Genomic DNA, 22,116 nt, shown 5'->3' with positions numbered 1-22,116 from the left:
TATTACAATCCTGCGTGTAGCTTCCTTTGTTGTGTATGAGACGGGAAGAGCAAGGAAATCACCCCAATGATATTAACCAGTTACTTCACATACTGATGCGATTTCACGCTATACACATCAGACTCTTGTGTGCACGCACACCAACAACCACAAGTCCCTTTCCTAACCCACTTTCAATTTCTGTAAGGGAATTTTGCTTTCACTTCATAAATCTTGAAACATGTAAACCCAGAGTTAAATTGTGACACAATGAAACGAGTGGTGTGTTTGTGCGTGCTGAAGGTTTTGCATCTGCTGGAGTGAAAGTAAAGGAAATTAGATTCTGGAGAGGAAGCAGGGGGATTTGAGTTTTATTTTAATGATATTCTATCTGCTGAAGGGTAAAGAGACGGCTTTATAGAGTCACTATTATACCGCAAGTTGCAAAAACGAGCACGAGAGTGGAAGCGGAGAAAGACAAATGAAAATACAGTGATGGTCTAAAAAAAATGAAAAAAAAAGTCACCACCACTTCTCATTTCTTAAACAGTCTCGATAGATGACAAATCCTTTGGTCATGGAGAAGAAGCTAATCTCTTTCAGAGTATTATATTATTGGCATGCATCATGAAAATTTCTTAGCTTCAGCCAGCACAATTTTGCCTATTTGACAAACTTTACAAATCTGCCTAACACAATGGATCATGAATTCAGTCTTCTGCCTTCCAGTTGAAGATATGTGGCTCCACAATTAAACAAGGTTAAAAGTGGAAACATTGGTAAACATCGGTCAATTGTGAAACTAAACATAGAACATTGATCAGTTCGAAACACCGGTCAGGTCTTCTTACTGTGTGTACTTCTACATTTATTTGTGTGCGTATTGTATAGCTATACGTGTGTGAACAAAAAGAACTACGATGCAAGATATGTTTCAGTAATACTTTGATATTAAACTGTCCCACAATGTAGAGAGTAAATTTTCCACCTGAGGTAAAACCTTTTATTGTGATTAGAAATAAAAATCTGCTTTGGTTGTTGTTGATTCCTTCAAATAAACTCCCATGGTGGTACTATGCCCGTATGCATTGTAACTGGTTATTTTGCCTCATGAAAACATGGCAGATGGCATTTTAGGTATGATAGATCAAAAAATGAATACTGAATTTAATAAACAAATAAATAAATCAGAGAGAAGATTATGATCCTTGATCAGAAGATAAAGTACTTGTAATGAAGAAATGCAATGCTATTTTTACTTCATGCTTCGTATAGAAGATGGATACGATTCCAAGTGTTTTCATAAACATGCAAACTTGACAGTGATTATTGTTCCAGACAAATGTTTGCAAATTAGAAAGCTGCTACACTTGTAAGTGCAATTTATGCAACAATATCTTAAGATTGGAAAAGATTGTAATGACTGGCCCTACCACCTTAAGTCTTTGCATTGCACTCAGATGTGTAATGGAGAGCCTAAAGATTGTTTGATGGAATTAAATGCAATTTAGCTATAGTGTCAAATTTCAGAAAAAAAAAAATAATTAAAGAAGCATGTTGCACCACTATTTCAAACCTAAAATGTTAAAATGTGGTTGATGGAAGAATAAATGATGAGCACAATAGGGAGAGAAGTAACACAATGCCAGTATTTGCTCAGTTGGCGTAAAAGGGAGGGGAAAAAAAGAGAAAATGTAACAAATGTAGAAAATGAAATGAAAGAAAGAATGGCAGCTTTGGGGGAAATACAGAAAATGTTGCAGTGGCAGCACAAGGGGTTTGGCTCTTTTCCAGACGTGAAAAAAGATCCAGCTCTCCTCTCCTCCTTCATGTTTCCTCCTCAATTAGCTGTCTCTTAGCTGAAGGCCCACCTGGGCAGTTATGCGGCATTTATTTGAGGATAAACTGAGACATGTTGCTGAGCTGAGTGATTTCATGTGGCCTTTCCTTCTTTCTTTTTTTCCTCCCCTTATTTCTTGTTTACTCATCTGCAGAGAGGTTTTAGTATAAAAAGATCAATCGGTTGAACACTTGCTTTTTATCAAATTGAAAGACCTAACTGAACCCATTCCTCATTATATTAAGTTATTTGAAAATACAATATGTACAGTGCTTTTTTTTGTAGCAAACAGCTCCTGAAAAACAGATTTCCTAATTGTTTCCTCAATGTTTTTTGAAAGAGTTTAAGAAGAAAATAAGGTTGACTAAGTCCTATCTAACATGAAGACGTTTTGCCTTTTAGTACGATCTTGAGGCAAGGAAACAATGTTATGCTACGACCTATGAAGGTCTTAGCACAAAATTTAAAATAAGATATTTTCAGTGTTCATTTGTTTCATCGATAACTTAAAAAAAAGAAGCGAGAAAACTTTGTGAGACACACTTGCAGCTAATGAAAACCCATACCTCAGAAAATTAGAATATAAGTTCACTACAAAAAAAATATACTGACAACAAAAACAATCGTACTAAAATGATGGAAAACTGCAGAGTGCATCATCCATGCTTCACTTTAGCTCAGGCCAAGTTCCTGGTGAATCTAGCACCAAGCTGCCATGCTCAGTGAAGCAGGTATTGGTCATTTTGAATCTGTGGGAACATGCCAAGACGTGCTGGAAATCAAAGTCCAAATCTCCATCAAACTTGTAAGCAGAAGGAAAAGCTGATGGACTTCACGTAGCTTGGATTATTTGCGTCCCTTTTCCCAGACTCTGGGATGTTGGGCACCAAATGAAATGGAAATGTTACTTTCATCTGAAAACATTGGCGATTTTGAACTGAATAACTGAACTAGTCAAGTTTTGTTGGAATGAACATTCCTTAATAAGCTATAGAAAATATTATGTAAACCTTTCAGGAAGATGCAAGACACCCAGTTTCATATTTTTATTTTTATTTATTTATTTTTTTGGTAATGCATAATTTCAATCACATCGCTCTGTTTTCTTCTTTCAGGTTAACAGGCTTCCAGGCTCCTCCCCCTGTCACCAGCACAGGGAATGTTTTCTCCTTGAGGCTGACCAGCGACTTTGCTGTTTCTGCTCATGGCTTCAAACTCAACTATGAAGGTCAGAACGTGTGTTTTTGTATAAATGTTTGTATTTCTTGTTTGCAAACTAAGTTGTTTTGGAAAAAAAAAAAAAAAACTTCAGATATTCCTAAATTATGCTCAGAAGAGATCATTTTCAGTATTTTTGGTGTGAGAACAAAAGATGTAGATTTGGAAAATAAAGCTCCAAATATTCCGAAATGGATAATGGCTGAAGCTGCATGTTTTACTCGGCCTCGGTATGTGAAACGCCTCACTTAACCGTTTTAAAGCAGAAGGTCAGATTTCATGTTTTGGTTTTGATGCTTTCTCGGGAACTCGGTTACTATTCCGTTCGGGTCTGTCAGGGAAGATGAACTTGAGATGAAAAAGTGAACTGTTAAGTTGCTCAAGGAGAAGGAGAAGTGCCAGGTCTTGAACTCAATCCACTTTTTTTAACTACTGTCCACTCAGCACAAGACACGATTCAAGTGCATCCTTTTTCAGCAGCTGGAGGCACTCTGACTTTCTGAATCAAGCAACAGGGTTACAACAGATCAGTATCTGATGCCGTAGTGATTTAAAATCAGCATCATGACTAAAACTGTTTTACATCAGTGATAAAAAAAAAAAAATGCTTACCGAGTTTAAGTGATAGAATAATTAAAACATGTCATGAAAGGTCGTCGGTTTGCTGTTAGTCATGGAGAAAAAGCAACGTGTGCCAATCTCAGGAGATCTTTAATATCACTGTTTTCCTTTTAAGGGATTCATGTAAATATCACAGTGAACTATTCACACATGAAAGAAAACAGATGATTGCTCAAAATGATGGTTAAAATTAGACCTTGAGCCAGCAGTTTTAGATCTGAGTTGTAGATTAGAACATCTTTGATGTCCTCACTGGGGCAATTAGTTTGAGTGAATGAAATAGGAGGGGGGAGCATTAAATTGTTTTATCAAAGACAAAAATATAACTGTGTGCAAATTTGAAAGGAATGACGCAATTACAGTGTTTATACGTATTCATCATAAGCTGTTGCATTCTAAACAATTGCAAAATATAAAGAAGGAAACTATCTTAAACATAAAACAACCGTCCACCAACTGAAATCCAGCATAATTCATGACAGATATTAAAAAGTCAAAGATTAGCATTCTTCCATTTTCCAGCTCAGTTCTCAAAAGTTTAACTACATAGATTTAAATATAATTTAAAAAAAAGGTTTCTTTAAGTTAACTCACTAAGTGAAACTAATTATCTGGATAAATTATACACATACTCTTGCCTCTGAGCCTTTATTTCCAATTATTTTTGATTTTCAACTAATTAAAACAACATCTAAGGTAAGAATATTATAAGACATTTTTAAAACAGAAATTTGCGTTTTACAAAAAAATAAGTTGGGTACCTGCCTAAATGTTGTTTTTTATATACTTTTAATCTAACAAACAAACCTCGTTGTAACGCGTTTTTAAATTTAATAGAACTGTAGAATAGGGTAGGAAAATGGCCTTAGAATCATCATATTTTAAATCTACCCCAAACATGTGGACTGTGAAAGAAAGAAAAGAAAAAACCCAATTATCATTTTTACTCTGGGAAACTATTTCTTAGTTTACTGATCCAAACTAAAAAAAAACCTTACCTTGTTGGTAAGGTAAAAATAATGAACAAAGCTTTTGCAATAAACTGCGACATATACATGTTCTAAACGAGTTTTCCCATAAAGATTATCAGAAAGTTTTTACAAAGTGAAATTGTGAATGTCTAAGCCTGCATTCAAATTGTAATATGATTAAAATATGAACTGAATGAAACATCTTTGCTTTCAAATCTTGATATTCAGTAAGGACAAGGCCGTCTTTTACTGTGTTTTAATGCATAAAACCTAAAATAAAGGATGATGCTTTTCCTCTCACCGTGTTGTATAGGTGAAACCAATTAGTATTTTGAAGTGACATTGACAACAGCCTATGTTCTGTGACTAAAATACAACAGGGATGGAATAAATCTCATGTTCTGTTCATGTAAAATAGGGCTGGCTTTGAAATTTCAGATTTAATCTACAACACTAAATGGGCATTTTATATTCTACTGGCATCTCATGGCCACAAAAACACGTCGATGCATTTCCTAACCGTTATTTCAACAAACAGCATTGAAAAGACGTTAAACCAGAAGTTACATATTCAAAGCCACCTTAAATCAAGCATTAACTTCATTCTAAATCAACATTACTACTGCTATCACTTTGTTTCTCCGAAAGTTTTCAATATTTCAACGGATAGTACATCATTCCCGCACATTTTTTATATTTTTCAACGTGATGCTACCAAACTCCTTTAAGAGTCTTTCTGCCTCCCATCATGGGTCACTGTGCCCGTCTTTGAGAGAGAGGTGGAGAACTGATGGGTAATCATTGGATTGCTCTGGGTCTGTTGCACTGCGTAATCACGCCGCCGCTGATTGCAGAGCGCCTGTGTTTGAATCTACACAAATGCTTCGTCTGAGTTCATATCTTCATGGGTGTCTGGATATTACAAGTTGAAGCAGTTGTCCCAGATTTACTGACTGGCACAAATTTCCACCAAGACACTTGGCACATGATTGCTCTGTGCACTTTCTGTGTATCTATGTCTGTGTGTAGATGTGACACAGAGGGAGTTAGCTGTCAGTGAGAGGATCCAGGGGACTTATCTAAGGAGCCCCTGCTGTTGGTACATGCAGCCTTTTGACTCCGACTCAGTGTGCCGCAGTACAGTGACAGACACTGTGAAAGAGACGAAGAGCACAATTGCCATTTGTAAAAAAATGAAACATTACTTACACTGGTGTTATGAGAGACTTCAGCCAGTCATCTTGGTGCAGTGTAAAACATGTTAAACGCTGGCTTTAAATCTGAATGGAAAAAGCATGCATTGCCAGTCCTTGGTTTAAATGTTTAAAAAAAAAAAGTCTAGGTTTATGATGCAGGCAATACAAAATAAAGATAGTGCTGGGGGTTTTTTTTTGTTTTTTTTGGGGGGGGAGGGGGTTTTGAGGGTGCAGTAGGGGATGAGATTGGTGAAATGTAGTGTGCCCCCTCCCAAACCTGTTGCTGCAAGATGTCAGTGAATCTTCCTTTTAAAAGGAAAGGTTTAATATAACCCTAAATTCTTTTTGTGTGTACCCCATTTAAAAACAGAGTTTTCCTTTGAAATGACGTACATGAACCAGATTGACTTCAGCCATCAATATTTTTTTGTATTGTAACAAAGCCTGGCAACAATCTATAAGAATAAGAATGTGTGATGGTGAGATAAGTAGTTAACAGCACCAAGATAGATTGTGTTGGTAAATACAAAATAAATAAAAATACGCACAAATGGGAAGAACAAGAGAGCATGTCATTCGGGTAAGGCAGATATGCCGAAATGAACTTTGAAAAAGGCAAAGGAAATGTGTGCATCTGCTCCTCAATCCTCCTGCGCTCTTCACTGTGCGTCTGTTCCGGCCACATCCAGCCGAGAGTGCACTCTGCTCCAGGGTCTTCTCCTGGCTTGATGTGATGCCTCGGGCCTTTTAGATCACACTTGGCCATGGAATACCTCTAGACACTTCAATCATGAGTGCAGGAAGGGCTGGAGGATGTCGGTCGGAGGGAGAGGTTCTGGATTTCCTCGTTTTTCTCGTTAAAGCTCCAACATAAGTGGAGAAACAGGTGAACGGATGGGAGCAATATGCCAGCTCTGTATGTAGGACAAAAAAAAATAAAAAACAGGCTGTGACTAAAGAACTCACCACACAGAAAAAAAAAAAAAAAAAACCCAGGAAGGAACAAATCAAGTGGCCACTGTAACAGAAGCCTGTGTTCAGCGGAGCAATGGTACAGAAGGTTAGCATTGTCCTCTGCAGTCTGTCCACTCGGGAGAGGCTTTGATGTGCTCATCGGACACCTTGAATCTTTCTTCCTGTCCCTCTGAAGATACTCGGTTCATGACTAATTCATCTGCCTGCACATACCATGGAGTCTGCATATGTGCACGTGGATTTGAACAAGAGACAGAGAAATACAGTGATGTATAATTTAACGCTGCGTCTGAGGCTGTTTGATATTGTGCTGATGAGACAGAATTGCAGATTATCCCTGAGCTTGACACACAGGTATGCATGCTTTCCTTGCATGATCCGTGTAGAATAATTTTTTTTTTCTCTTTCTGCCTCATTTCCTGTCTTTTTACTCGTCTGCTTATTCATCTTTTATGCTCAACGTGGTGCTTATCGTTTTGTTCATTCCTGTTTTATATTGTAATTGGATTGTGTTTATCTTTAATTATTTAGGGAAAGTATCGAAGAGTAAAGATAAAAACTAGGAAGGTAAAAAAAAAAAGAGCGTGGTGTCGGTGCTCGTGATAGTTTTAGTTTATCTGTTGTTCCTTTTCGATTGTTACAGTTTGAGTGATTTAATGTGTTTCTCTTTTAATGTCAGTTTTAATTCCAGATGTCAGAGGTTTCACCTTGTGGCTCTTTCTGTGCTGCAAATTGACTTTTTTTGAGAATATTTAATAAAAGCATCTATCTAACTATTTATATAGTTCAAGACTTTGAATTCTGCAGAATGACACATGAATGATGTTCAAATGTACCTTTCAAACACAAACATAACCCTGAATCTTTATTTTATTTTATTTTTTTTAGAGAAACAGCAAAACCGTAAAGGACACCAGCATAACAATCCAACAGTTTAAGATTTCTATTTTCAATGGAAATTGCAAAGGCCACCAAAGTGTTGATCTAAGTGATATGTCTTTATAAAACTCAAAACCGCACAAAAAATTTATTGATTCACATAAAAAAAAAGTTTTCAAGCCATTACCTTTTAAGCTTTATTCTTGCAAGTACGAAAGAAGTTGGTCATTCACTGAAAACATTAAAAACGTGGACAACAAGTACCGCTGAGAATGTTATCACGTTAAGGTATGCAATTAATCTGAAAATGTTAACGAGAAAATATTACATAATGAAGATTAATCAAACCTACTTGGACCTAAAAACCTCTCTCCCACGCAGGGTTTCCTGGTTCACAGTCGAGCGCTGTGGGTTCGGCCAACAAGGAGTGACGGTAAAAGTTTTCCGCGATGGCAGGCAGCGAAAAAAGTTGAAACATTTTCAACTTTCTTGTGTGCACGTCTACATTTAGAAGGAAGGTCTTGTCTAAAGCACCATCCATTCCCGCAAGAACCACAGCTGCGTACATATTTATATTTAAAGCTAACACATTTAGGAATGTGATTAACTGATTGACAGCACTAACAATAAGTCAAATCTGTTTTGAATAAAACAAACAGCCGGGACCTCCACCGCCTCCTTACATCAAATTTATTTTTTTTATTATCTAAAATCGAGTTGCAGAAAATTACTTTAAATCAACAGTTGTCCAATAGGGCAAAAAAAATGTCTCTGCTGTAAGTATAAATCTAGAGGAGACGATTTCTTGGAGCCATAAAAATGTCAAATATAAAATGATTTAAATAAGAAAATGCAAAATGGTAATTGTGCAAAAAGACTGAAGTTACTTAAGAGTCTTGAAAAGGCAAAAAACATGTCAGACGCATAGCAATGAACACTTCGATCTACAACTGAAAAACATTTCCATAAAGCATGTCTTACGTGTTAACTTCAACCATAAATATATTGCCCAATCATTCTTTTATGACTAAAATGTGAACAATTTCCTCTCCCATTTTTACATTCATTATCTGCCATTTTTTCTTCCTTGAAATTAGCACATCATTACTTTGTTGTTCTCTTACTTTCAGCAGTGTTTACTTAATGACTGAAATAAAAACGTATACAGTCTAGTTAAGCTAAAGAAAGGAGATAAAAGCCAAATTAAATCCAACATTTTTTCTTTTTCAGGGAAAAAAATGAAGGCAGAATCAACAGCTTTCTACATTAATTGGACTTGGAAATATCAAAAAGCACATTAAAGTGGAGGTGGAAAAGTTCACTCTGGTTTTGCTGAAGCAGTATAAATGGTGGGAAGACTATATATATAAATATAATTTTTTTGTTTTGTTTTTTGTTTTCTCCAAACCCTCTTTCTGTTTGGAGTTGCTGGGGTGGGGAGATGTATTTTGCAAACACATAGAAGCTGCTGGCAGCTGGTTAAACACTTTGGGAACCTTCACTGGCCAGATGTCAGTGGCATGGGTGGACCCATCTGCGCTCTGGGCATTTGTCCATCAGTTCCTCATAATATCATGAAGGCTGTTGCGCACTCACTGGGATCTGCAGCCAAAGCAGTGACCTTCTGTATGTGCTCTCATTTCCTGACCCACTACAACCTTGATGTATGAAAGATGGACAGTGAATGGTAATCCCCTATAGAAGAAAATTGCATAATTATGCATTAGCCCTGATCAGCTTTAACAACATTTTTGAAAAAATAATTTTGCCTTTTAACTGTTGTCATTACTTTTGGAACTGAGTATGGCACAATCATTTTTTAACCTTCTGGTATGGTAACTGGGGTTGCACCGTACCATCCAAGAAAAGTTGTATTTGATTCTACATTTCACTCAGATTACCTGCTTTTATAACTGAGAAAAAGAGTCATAATGTCAGCAACTCATTGCATGTATGTAACTTGGGAGATGTACATGCAGCAGCTTGAATCCTGTGACATGCCCTGGTCTGGGTTGGCACACTATAAGTAGGCATGGTAGCTGTTAGACCAATCAGTCAGGTCAGTGAGAATCTATATAACTAATTCAAAAATAAAACAATTACATTAAACTAAGATGAATTTTGTACAAATCTAAATCCCAAAACCACAGCTGCAATTAAAATACACATAAATTCCAGAGTGCACTGTATTTATATCATGTCGACATGCAATCACTTCACTGAGGATGCTGTTAGGTTAAGTATTTCTTCACTCTTTCTTTATCTTTTTTCCCCACATAATCAGTGTTTTACTGAAAACTACAACTCTCTGCAGTTAAGATCCCCACAACATATTTGATTAAAAGTTAAAACTCTGATTTACAATCAGGCTGCAGCTGTAATAAAATGAGTCGCTGCTGAAACAAATCTTTGGAGACGGTGCACTTCTTTTTTTTTACCTGATCTGCGAATATCAATAGCTGCTTTGTACTCACAAAAGGCACATAAAAACTGAAAACTAATGTAAAAAAAACAACACTTTTTTTTATCAGATTAACTTTATGCTAACAACACCCTTGTTGCTAGATGTGTCCCTGGTCAAAGACACATGGATCAAATGGCTGAATTGCCTCCTCAGTACATGGTGATGTTCTCCAGAGTCCTGCTAATTATCTCCTTATTTGGCTCAGGTGTGTTGAAACAGAGACTCATCTCAAAGTTGCAGGGCACAGGCCATGGAGGATTGGTCCAGATGTTCACTAACTGGCCCTAAGCATCAAAAAAAGTATCTCTACCTCAAATATTTGAGAAACAATTTTAGGCTTAAAGATCAGTCTCCTTTTGGAGAGGCTTGACTCTGTTTGATCTGTTTGACAAGTCTTGTCTGCTTATTTATTGCTTTTTAGAAGGAAAAAAAACAAACTGTATTCTAATAGAGACGGATCTAAATTCTAAACACGTAACCATCTTTGTGACGAAACCTATTCAGAAAAAAGGTATTTAAAAAAACCTTAAGCACTCAGCCCTGAAAGCTGTAGGAAAATTGATTTAAAAATTTTTTAGATGACTTTTAAAGTAAGCTATCAAAAATGAACTCTGTTGAACTGTATTGTGTCAAGTCAACCCCAAAATGGAGATATTTGTTTGACTGTGGTATATGTACACTTAAAGACGAAAATCTACAGAGTTCTCCAGTAGAAGCATTTGTCTAACCACACAGACTATTTTAAATTTTTAAAGCGGTCATGTTAGTTGATATATAATTCAATGGCTGTCAAGAACTCATTTTACTGTTTAAACACTTTTTTTTTTCCACAAGCAAAAGTAGTGGCGTGTAACTTATTTTGCATTTATTATGACATTCTTGTGGAATGGAGGTTAATCATTTGTCATATCAAACAACAAACTGCCATACCGACGGCAATAATAACACATTATTAACTCTGCGTCAATAAGTAGATGCCAGTCACATTAGGTAAACATTCAATTCTCACATTAATGAATCTTATCTGAACGCTTCATGCATCGCATGTGTTAGCAGGCTCTCAGAGAAAACAGTAAATCTCAGTTAGGATCCATATTTAGAGCCACCCGTTGAACGAGTGCCCCGGCATTTGTTTCTCGGGGCCTTTTGATCGCTTATCAGTCCTTGACGGATTGATTTCGACACTAGTCTCTTTAATTTGAACATGATCTGAGTGTAAAATTCATGTTTGTGCATCTGCGTGCGTGAGCAAGCTAGCGGGAGCTCGCTTGTGGCGTGTTGCGCGAGTGTTTTGCGCGTGCGTCTGCGCGCACATTAGGATGGTGATTGAGGCTCTCGCTGTGGCCGCTCTGATCTTTATCAAAGAGACCTGAGGGGACTGACAATGTCCACCCCTTTATCTATCAACCCCCCCCATCTGTCTCTGTCTTTTCTTTCTCACTTTAGGTCATTCAGTTTTTCTTCCCTTGCCGCAATTCAATTGAGTTTGTTTCATTGAATCTAACTCAGATAATGGTATCACTGAAAAGACAATGTGACCCCCAATGGCTGAGGCTGATTAAAGAAGACTTTAGGACAGTAAGCACACACCGTGTGAACATGTAATGATGAAAATACATACTAAAACGGCTACAGTTTGCCTCTTTTTGTGATCCGGAAGGGTGCGATTTTGTAAAAAAGAAAAAAAGAAATCTGATCATTTTTTTGTTCTTTGATCGTTTTACAAATTATACATATGTCTCCTTTGCATTTATACATCTAAATATATATGCATAGACTTGAGTTTTGCTCTATTATTAGCAGAGAACGCAATATACATGTTATGCACAAAATATAATTAAAAATTAAAAATGAGTAGAAATATGTAAGTACTAAATCAGGAGAAAACTGGTGCGTTGTGTTAGTGTGTTTAAATCTCTCAGTATAACATGTGTCCAATTAGGACATGTGTCTATTTCCAAGTGTAAATGCAAACAGGTGTGAAACAATTGAATATTTGAGTGATGTGGTGGAGGGGAGGAGTGACAAAAAATATATAGGGAAAAAGCAGGAGAAAATTGTAAGGACCAAATTTACACTGTGAAACAAAAAATAAGGATAGTGAGAGTATTTATAAAAGAAAAAAAAAGGACTTTCCTGTAACAATACAATGTGAAATCATGGCTGTTTTAAAGTTGTATGTGTGTATCTTTGCATTTGTGTGTGCTATCTATAATGTGAATACAGCTTGGCATTTTTACCTTACCTACAAGGTTAGCTTCACCACAGGGACATCAATCAAAACAATCTCATGCTGTTCCCACACACATATATCTAAAGAATAACTGCAGACATTATTTTAAAGGCAAATTTAGATGTTTTTAATTCTTGACATTTATCTGCATTCCATTCATGACTTACCTTTATTGCCTTGGCACTGAATAAATAGCAGCACATCGTTTTGTTTTATTAGAGGTAGACGATACCAGTGGTAAATGAAAATGGCAAAAAAAATTTTAATAATGTTCTCTGTTCCGCAATTAAGGTTTTATGTTCACTTGGAGTAGTTTGGGCTTCTCCGAAAAAAAGAGTTAATGAGCTAAATGGGAGCTAGAAATACATTTAGCAAATAAGTTATATCGTAGCGGCTCTTATTTTGTTGCAAACTGGTGGATCTACACCTTACTAGTGGCCCAAAATGGAATAATTTCTAACTTCAAATATCCATTACAGAGAGGAGAACCATCAGCCTGTAGAGGCCATCAAGAGGTACTACGGTCTGGGATAGGAGTGGCGGAGCCCGTCCACACACCAGTGGGTCTTTCAGTAATGTCCCAGCCACATTGGCAAAGAAAATTATAGTTTGTGGGAATCACTTCACAATGCACTCTTAAGAAAACGACTAACAGGATTTGCCAACAGACTTCGCCTGGAGGGAAGCGCTGTCCCTACTGTTCAACGCAATTCTGCACATTAAACTTGATTTACCATTCAGAAACCGCTCGCTGCATCCTTTATGGTTTTCAGGAGGCTCCGCTTCTTCTGCTTCTGGGTCTGATTCACGTTCAAAGGTGTACAGTTGTAAATTGTGCATCTGTTTGCAGCCATTTTCATGCGAATAAAGTGTGATTGTAACGACTCAGTTGGGAGGCACAGCCAGCAACGGCTTATTTGCATAACAGTTTCATAGCCTTAAAACAGCTCATTCTTATAGGTGCATAAATGCACAAAAAGGTTGAACTCACCAGGTTCAATCTCATCTGAGAATGATGGTGTGCAAAATTGCAATATACGTGTTTTGTAGCCCATATAAGTCCCCTTACTTGTTCAAGGAAGCACAGTAGGTCCCCTTTAGGCGGAAAAGTAAATAAATCCTACAACATAAGTGACCTGAAACTGCGTGGAGAACAGACGTTGTAAGACACATAGTAAGTGGAGCATATCACATATCTAATCCTGTGTAGTTTTGAAATTATTTTGTTGCAAACCATTATTACAATCCTCATCCAATGGTCCTGAAGCTTTTGTGAAAAAGTTAAGAGTGAAACTCCTCAAGGTTACTCGCAGTTGTCAGGCGCAAGTGACATCAGCTTATTATCTGGATCATAGTGTGTAATTAATGGTATGGGACACAATAGCTGCCAAATCTCTGTCCACACAATGCATCACTTTGATGCCTGGATAATGTAATTATTGTAAAAGCCAGCCAAAGTATTAATTTCTGGACTGAAGGATAGAGTGGCTGCCTAACATCAGAAAAGTATAGAAAATTATCAATTAATGATGCCTAGAAAAAAAAAAACACCCAAGAATTGAGCAACGGGTTCATACTGAGCTGCCAAATGGTCTGTTGCCTGAATTGGATACTTGTCTAACCTCAAAGAGTCTCCAAAAAAATAATTACCAGTGTGTAATATCTAAATAATGAAATCGTATTTGCCGTAAAGTATTTCTGTGCCCCACAGTTGATAAGAGTGTAAAGTGCATCAAATGATATATTGAACTCTTATCTGAATGACATTAAATGAGCTTGTGATGAAATTATAGGGAATAGCTGCCAAACCCTTCTGCGCCGGTACAGGATAGAAATGACATCAAATGATATATTGATTTGATATTCAGCACTGTCAGATGTCCACTGGCCACCTGAGTAAAATATAGGCTGTCATGGTACATAGTTAATATCTCTGAGCACAGATGTGTGCCTCTGTGCAGCGGCAATGTGCGAGTGTGACAGGGTGGCCACTTGTCCAATGTCAGTCCATTATTCAGCTTTATATGAGCCAACCAATCAAATGGCCTCACTTCAGGGTCTCCACCTCGGTCCATCCAATCAGCATTTCATGCCAAGCAAGAAGGAATGTCACCTGATTACCATAACTAGAAAACAAGTAGGGTCATGCTGACATGGCAGTTCTCTGCGCCATGAGCTCAGAAGCGGCATTCGGATGCAAAACTTTCGACGTCGACATTGTATGCTAGTCAAAAAAAGAACCTTTTCTAACTGTCATTGCCACATAGAAAATAGAATATAGAATTATCTGTAGCCGTAATAAAATGCAACACGTCAGTATTTCATTATTTAGAGCCATTTCTAGGGGTTTTCTCTCAAAATTTAATCATCTTATAAATAGTTAAAATGTCTAACAGCACTGTGTTCCTCAGGTGCTGTGTTCCTTGTTCTGTCAGCAGATTTTTTTTATTTCACTTTTCAGAGCTTCCAGTGCTTTTGGTACGGCTAGTACAGGAAGTAGAAAAGCGATGCCGAAGTGAAAAATAAAACTTCAAGAAACTGCGTGGTTATGCTTTTCGTTTATGCAATGTGAAAAGTTTTATTCTGACAATTGGCCTGATTAATCCCAAACGGCGCTCAAACAGGGAGCTGCACCTTCCTGAGCGAACATGGGGGAGAGAGAAGGCGGAAGCATTTCAGATTTATCTCAATAGTTTTAAAAATTGAGACTCAGACATTAGCTTTTGTTGTTCTTCTTGTTATTTTTTTATTTTTATTTTTTTTTGCTGTACTTAATTTTGCATTGTTTTTATTTTACTGTTTTTGCGCTTTGGCATCTTTCTCGGGAAACTGTGGATGATCTCTTTTAGACAGCTGTCTGAACCTCGCTAATTGGCTATTTGTTCACTTTAATCGTTAGGAACAGCAACGATAAAGCAATCTCATTACATGTTTTTCTTGCCTAAATATTATTCCTTATTTATCAGCCAATAAACTCCTGAATTTCATCTTTCACGAGTAACATGCATCTGCAAAATAGAAATACAGACCATATGCTTTAGCTGACAGAGATAAAAGCACTGTATGAAACCATTTCCTTGGAAGAGGCGAAACTTAAATGTTTTACGATTTGGATCCCATGCAAAGATCCTCTGAGGAAAAAAGCGAGTAAATTTTCTGAACTGAACTCCTATTCGGCAGATTGGAGTCCAAGTTTTTCTCTGTGATGTTTGCCTCTGTTGCATGACAGACAAATAACTTCAGAGTTATTCTAAAATAATTAAGCCATCTTTTTTCAGAATATCAGAAAAATGTTTAAAACTTGCCTATTCGAGAGTGAGAAAGGTACCAAGTTTGCAACAAACAAAATATAAAATGCAACATGAGATCCATTTGCTATTGGATATCTCACATACTCAACCAATAAAAATGGGCTCGAGTTATTGCTGAGTTGCGGGAGAAAAGTGAGATCGCAATATCGACCGAAAGTGCTGATACTGTAGCGATTTTTGACATCGAGTTTGTAATCTTTACGTAGTTTAATGTGGGATAGATGGGGGGGGGGAGGTTGTATATAAAGGATGATGCAAAGAATCAACGTGCAGCAGGCAGTGGTGGTGTGTTTCGAGTTGGAAGATGAAGAGAGAAACTCACAATCTGAGTCGTAGGCCGGCACTGAGGATTTGTTAATGATGAGGGGGGGTGGATCAATCATTTGTTGTAGAAACTGAGAAAGAGAAGCAAGGAGCTGATGAGAGAGATACGATCTTGGAAGCCTTAGAAACAGCCACTCTCGGATCCAAGAAGACGACGAGCAGCGCTGCGCAGCTGCAAGGTGTCGATCACCACCAAGCAGAGCCGCTCCCCGGCAGCTAGTAGTAAGCAGGTTCCAGCCTAGGCAAAAACTAGGAGTCGAGGTAAACAACCTTTCTTCCCATGGTGCAAACAACCTTCTTTATTTTATTTATTTATTTATTTTTTGCCACTGAAATAGTTGAATAGCAAAAAAATAAGCTATTGGGGAAGAAATACAGATGGAATAGCAGAAGTAGAAGTTGTACAGACTAAGCGTTTTGGTCTCCCGATCTACATATCTGCAGTCACTGCGAAGTATACTGCTGGAACCAAAATATTTTGAAATATTACTGAGACATTATTATTATTATTATTATTATTATTATTATTTACTTCTCTATTTAGTATTGGACGAGGTTATTGGCGTGGCATAGATAATTTGAAGAGTAATTTGTCATGACCCATGTGCCTTTTGAAAAGAATTGTAAATAACTGCAAAATGTTAATAACACATTGCCAGTATTACCATTTATTTTGTACAGTTACACATTTTATATAGAGTTACATAGGCAAAGCCTGAGAAATCTTGTTCTGGGGCATGAAACGTGCTTGATTTTGGTCTACTGTCAAGCGTTACCAGGCTGCAGAAACTAAACTTGGCTAAAGTTGTCCGTTCTGTCTCATTGCTCTTCACCTCAACTTGTCTAATGTATTGAAATAGCAAGAAATGTACATGAGGCAAGCACCCTCCCTCTATTTTTTTTTCTTTTTTTGTTGTTTTATTATTTGCCAACTGGTCAATGAAGCTTTTTTCATTGCTACATCACAACCTAAATCCACGACACCCACTGACCTTTGGAAAAGGTCAGCCACTGCAGGACTAACATAACCTAATTTAATGATTTAAGGCATAATAATAAAGGGTTAATTTCAAACTATTTTGCCACCTTTTCCTACCAGAAAACAGAAACGGTGAAAAGTCTGCACACGAGGAGTTATAATGGGGGGCTTCGAGTCTCTGAGTGTTTGTCCTATTGGTTTGATGTTCAACAATGATAAGAATGACCTTCCTGATTGGAACAAGGCAAAGAGTCTCACTAGCAATGTTAAAGTGAAACGGGAAGATGGCGGACTTCAAGCTGAAATTGTTCCTGCCTTATGTTTTTGGAGAAGCCATACACCTTGTGAATGCAGCTAAATACCTGAGCCAGTAAATTTCCAATGACCTTACATGGGCTGTGACCACAGATAAAGTCATTAAGAAAGCCCATCAATAGCTCTTTTTTTATGAGGATTATGAAGCATGCCGGTCACTGACTTATTTTATTACTCGTATGTGGTTGAAAGTGTCCTCTCATTCTTTTATGTCAGACTGGTGTAGGACTGGGCGGCGACTATGTCCGGCACAGGGTGGTTAGCTCTTATCAAAACCTTTCCAGCATCTTCCTTCCTATTCAAACTGGAATTTGTATCAGCAAATACGGAGCCAGAGCCAAGCAGATAATGATGGCCCATACACAAAGAAGAATGGATCCTATATTGGTTTGGCAATGTTGTGGCGACTTCCTGAAGGCAGAGTGGAAAGAGCAGAAGTTTTTAAAGAGACGGAGGCCTAATTTCAAGGTGTTAAATCACAGTCAAATTTATTTTAAGTCATATTTATGCATTTTTATAACAACTGAATGTTGCATAGTTAGTTGGTTGTGCTATAAAATGGCACTGTGTGCCTGGGAAATATGCAATACAACCAGTTTAATGTGTGTCTTTGTATAAACAGAATATTTTGCGTAAACAGTTTATTCTTTAGACTTTGACTTTTGATGCAGAAGCTCATGCGGAGTCTACTTTGTCTGTGATGAGCTTCACCCACCCACTTTATAAACTATTCACCCTTCTCTCAGACAATCAGCTGTGCACACTTAGAGGCTGGACACAGTTGATTGTCAACCTCCGTCTTCAGGCTCACAAATTCTGCTGCTCTATTTTTTTTATTATTTTTTTGCTTTGTTTTTTCAGGTTGGCCTAAGTTACACATTTTGTTCTTCAATATTTTTGGCCAGGATCCAGTTTTGCGGCTCCTGTCATTATTAAAGCAAATTTAATTTATAAATATTTAAATTTAATTTAATTTAAATATACTGAAAAGGACTTTTGCATTAGCTAAAAGTCCTTTTCAGTACTTGTTTTCCCTGGCAGAAGTTTACTTCTTGAACTGACCCGAGTCCGTTTGGTCATTAGTTTCTCTCTTGCGCGAGAGCTGTAATTTGTCTTCCCTAAACTGAAGCAACTCTGAAACCTGTGTAAAAATAAAATAAAAATAGAAATTGTAATTATCTCTTAAAATGACACTTGTGTGGCAGAAACTGGGTGAATGTGGGTGTGTTCGGTCCCTGTTTCTATCAGTAGGCTTTCCAGGGGGTCCTCTTGATGTTAAATTTAATAAGTCATGCTACAATAACCACAGCTATTAGATATTGCACACATGATAGCACACAGCTGCACAGTCCTACAGTAACTCGCTTGCTGAATACACCCTCGCAAAAAAAGTAGTATCCAGTAATGTTATCTCTGCACAGCGAAGATTTATTTGTTTCAAACATACACCCTAAACTCAGTCTCTGCACCTTTTAAATGTGAACAATAAAATCCAGAGTGTAACAAAAGGTCTCATTCACTAATGACCTATGATGGAATTGATCAGAGGCAATAATCTGGATGTAGTCTGCCAGTTAATTTTTTATATGCCACTTAACATCACTAACCTTACACAACCTCCCTCTGCTGTAAAGTCATGGCGTTGGTTGGTTTAAAGACAGAATGTCTGTCAAAAGATAGTCTGTCAAACAGCTTTATGAAGAACAACAACCTTTAGTTTGTTACTAGTCTGTGTTAATGCAACAAGAAGCAAACAATTATCAGTAAGGTACATTGTTTGTCAATTTAGTCTTGTCTATTTGGTTATTTTTGTATAAGTTAATCAAAACTCTTACTATCACACATTATCAATGCAGGTTTTTTTAAAATCTGAATTAATTGCACACATTTTGTAATATTTTCAAATGCATAGAAACAAACAGAAGATCATAACTACACAAAAAACAGACAATTTAAGACATTTCTGACAAACAAACAGACCATACATGACGTAAAGAGATTGGCTGGAATGGATTTGAAAAGCAAAAAAAAAGTATTCACCAAATGTATTTATTTTAATTAATAAAAAAAAATCGGATTAATAAGACTCTGGTGCTGTGATTAATCACTATGCCTAAATTTGTTGGGGAAATTTAAATTTGTGAGTTTAAAAAAATATACTCCTCTACACATACAGTATATACGAGTAGCAACAAACTTATTCAGAGGAAAACTGAATAAGAAATATTCTATTTTCTAGTTCTTGGGTGCCAGGCCTTTTTCTGAGATCAACTGCCCTTAAGCCCCATATTAAAACTGCCAGTCTTTTATTTTCTCAAAGCAAACATGTCTAAAGATCTCAGTTTTCTAGGTTTTTTTTTATTTTATTTTTTTTATTCAGGAAGGCTTAAAGGAAATAATTTTGTTTTAAACCTTAACTTAGTAATATCCCTCTCCATTCATTTCCTATGGAACATGTTTGACAGCGACTCGTCCTCATCCATCCCTGCAGCCGTTGTAATTTGCAAAAATTAAAACTTGTGCAGACAGATGTGCACTGGCGACAGTGGCGCAAAAAGTGGGTATGCAGGGTATGCAACACATAGGGGCGCAGCACCAGAGGGGGCGCCAAAACCCCGTCTGGAGGGAGCGGCGCGCCGAGGATGTTTTCCTATATACTTAAGCGCGCCTTATGCTCCTTCACCTCGCGCATATAACGAGGTAAATGTAGCGAGTTTCACCCTTCACGTATCGTCGCCTCGGGGGGGAAGCGTCGCTCCTTCACCCTGATGTTCCTTCCCTCGGGGGCCGGGGTTTTCGCATCCACCTGAATAATGTGTAGTTGCGCCACTGACTGGCGACACAACACTGAAAATTTGTAACTTTTGGTGCTGCGGTCTTAAAACTTAACTTTCACTGCTGTTTGTCGCTCCCCATGTGTCACTCCCATAATGCACTGCTGCGAACTAGGTAATCCTGTATGGGAGAGAGGCTTTTTGGTCAAAATAGGATAGTTTGATTAATCTGCTTAATGTAATATGAATGTGTTAAAATTTTCAGATTAATGCATTAATGCATTAACCTTAACGCATTAATGCATTGATGTTGACAGCCATAATTTATTTACTTCTCTTGAGTGACAACTATGGCATTTGTTACATTTTTTTAAAAACGTCTCTCTTACTCTGTTTCCTTTTTTTCTGTAATGGTTATTGATCTAGTCTGAAGGATAAACTGTAAGATTCTGTCTGTGTGCCAATTGTTTACCTCTCTGTCTTGCTAACTCCTCAGTTTCCAACCTCGCTTTCTGTCTCTCACCCTATTTTGAAGCCATTGTACCCTTTCAGATTACAGAAATGTGTCAGTTGGTTTGTGTGTGTGGCTGTGTGCATGTCTGCGTCGTCAAAGTGCAGCTTTAGCAGAGTGACAGTGATGTCAGACACATAACGATTTCCTATTGGCTGTCAGCCCCCCGAGGCCTAACGACCTGTTATTGATCTGACCAATTAGCATTCTCACCTTTAATTAATACTGAAGTCTGACGTGTGCGTGCAAGCGCGAGCACACACGTACACATACAGCGGACTTTTAATTAGTTATAAGGCGAGGGGCCGTAAAGAGAGATAAGAGAAGATTCAGCAGAAAGATAAATGTGGAAAAAGTGTGAATTTAGGTTAAAAAAAACAAAAAGCCCCCATGAGGTGAGTGTGTTTTGAAAATAAAAGATAGCTTTACTTGTGCACTGTGAAAATTGAAAACACATTTATTTCAGGGTCACTGGCTAATATTTACTGCTGTCTAGCAAACATAGAGAGACTTGATGTCAAAAACACACACAGTTTATTACTCTGCAAATGAAACATCCTGCTGGAGATAGCCGTGCAAAAAACAGTATCCCCTTGCTCTGAGTGCGTCAAATATCGTATTTGCAGCAACTCCCAATGAACCGTTCTTGTAAGCTTCGGTTTAATGTAAAACGTGTCCGTCCTTGCAAACGTCTGCAACACTGAAACTTGTTGCCTGCCAGTCCATCTTATGAAATCCGACAGCGTTTATTCACCTGTCCTGTCCTTCTAAAAGAAATAAGTCAGCCCTCTCATATCAGACAAAAGCAAATAATGTTGAGTACAGAAAAGTATCCTGTGAGAGTAGCTTAAACCAGGTTATGATGTTATTCAGGCCCAATGGCAGCAGCCTGTAAACACAGGACAATTAGAGAGAGAAGGGGGGTGTTTTTGTTTTTCTTTGCATGCATGTGTATGGGTCTAATGAAGTTCTGTTGGCAGGATGTCTTTGGGGGGGATATCTAATGGTTTATTGAACCAGGCCTCAGAGAAACATTGATCACAGTATCAAGGAGCCGTACCCACACAGACATAGATACACAAGCAAAACACACATTTTTATCCTTGCACACACACATGCAGTGACATGCACACACACTGGCATTGGAGGGTTCTCACAGGCAGACTGCTGAAGTGGAGGTAAGGAGCTTATAATTGACATCTGCATGTTTCTTTGTGAGCAGTCAGAGAGCAGCTCATTCAATTAAATATGGGAAAATCGCTTGGCTCGGTGAAACTAAGTACATCTTTTCAACTACCATTGGTAGATGAAAATTTGAGCCACAAAAAAAACAAAAAACAAGATAATTGTGACTACTGGGTTATTGTCTTTCTGCGAAATGATTAACTTGTTTCAGGCAGCCAAGTTTTATTCATCTTCACTTGGCTGAGTCTAATTATGTATATCTGTCACATGAAAGTTTGCAGCTATCTCCATTGAATTTCAAAGAGGCAGCAGATTTTTTATTTTTTTTTACATTCTGCATT

At 37.5% G+C, this 22,116-nt stretch overlaps 1 protein-coding gene across 6 annotated transcripts in view; it reads left to right on the top strand.

Annotated features, from left to right (window-relative positions):
• The window catches only part of LOC103472465 (CUB and sushi domain-containing protein 3-like), a 389,352-nt gene that overhangs the window by 115,831 nt on the left and 251,405 nt on the right, over positions 1-22,116 (top strand). For all 6 annotated transcript variants that reach the window (XM_017307525.1, XM_017307524.1, XM_017307523.1 and 3 more), the window contains exon 3: positions 2,935-3,047. In XM_017307525.1, the coding sequence (XP_017163014.1) occupies positions 2,935-3,047 (113 nt within the window). The remainder of the gene's footprint in view (positions 1-2,934; positions 3,048-22,116) is intronic.

Source organism: Poecilia reticulata, linkage group LG11 (assembly GCF_000633615.1).
Source record: "Poecilia reticulata strain Guanapo linkage group LG11, Guppy_female_1.0+MT, whole genome shotgun sequence".
Taxonomy (NCBI): Eukaryota; Metazoa; Chordata; class Actinopteri; order Cyprinodontiformes; family Poeciliidae; genus Poecilia; species Poecilia reticulata.
The sequence above is the reverse complement of the archived record's forward strand: the minus strand, read 5'-3'. Positions and strand labels throughout refer to the sequence as shown.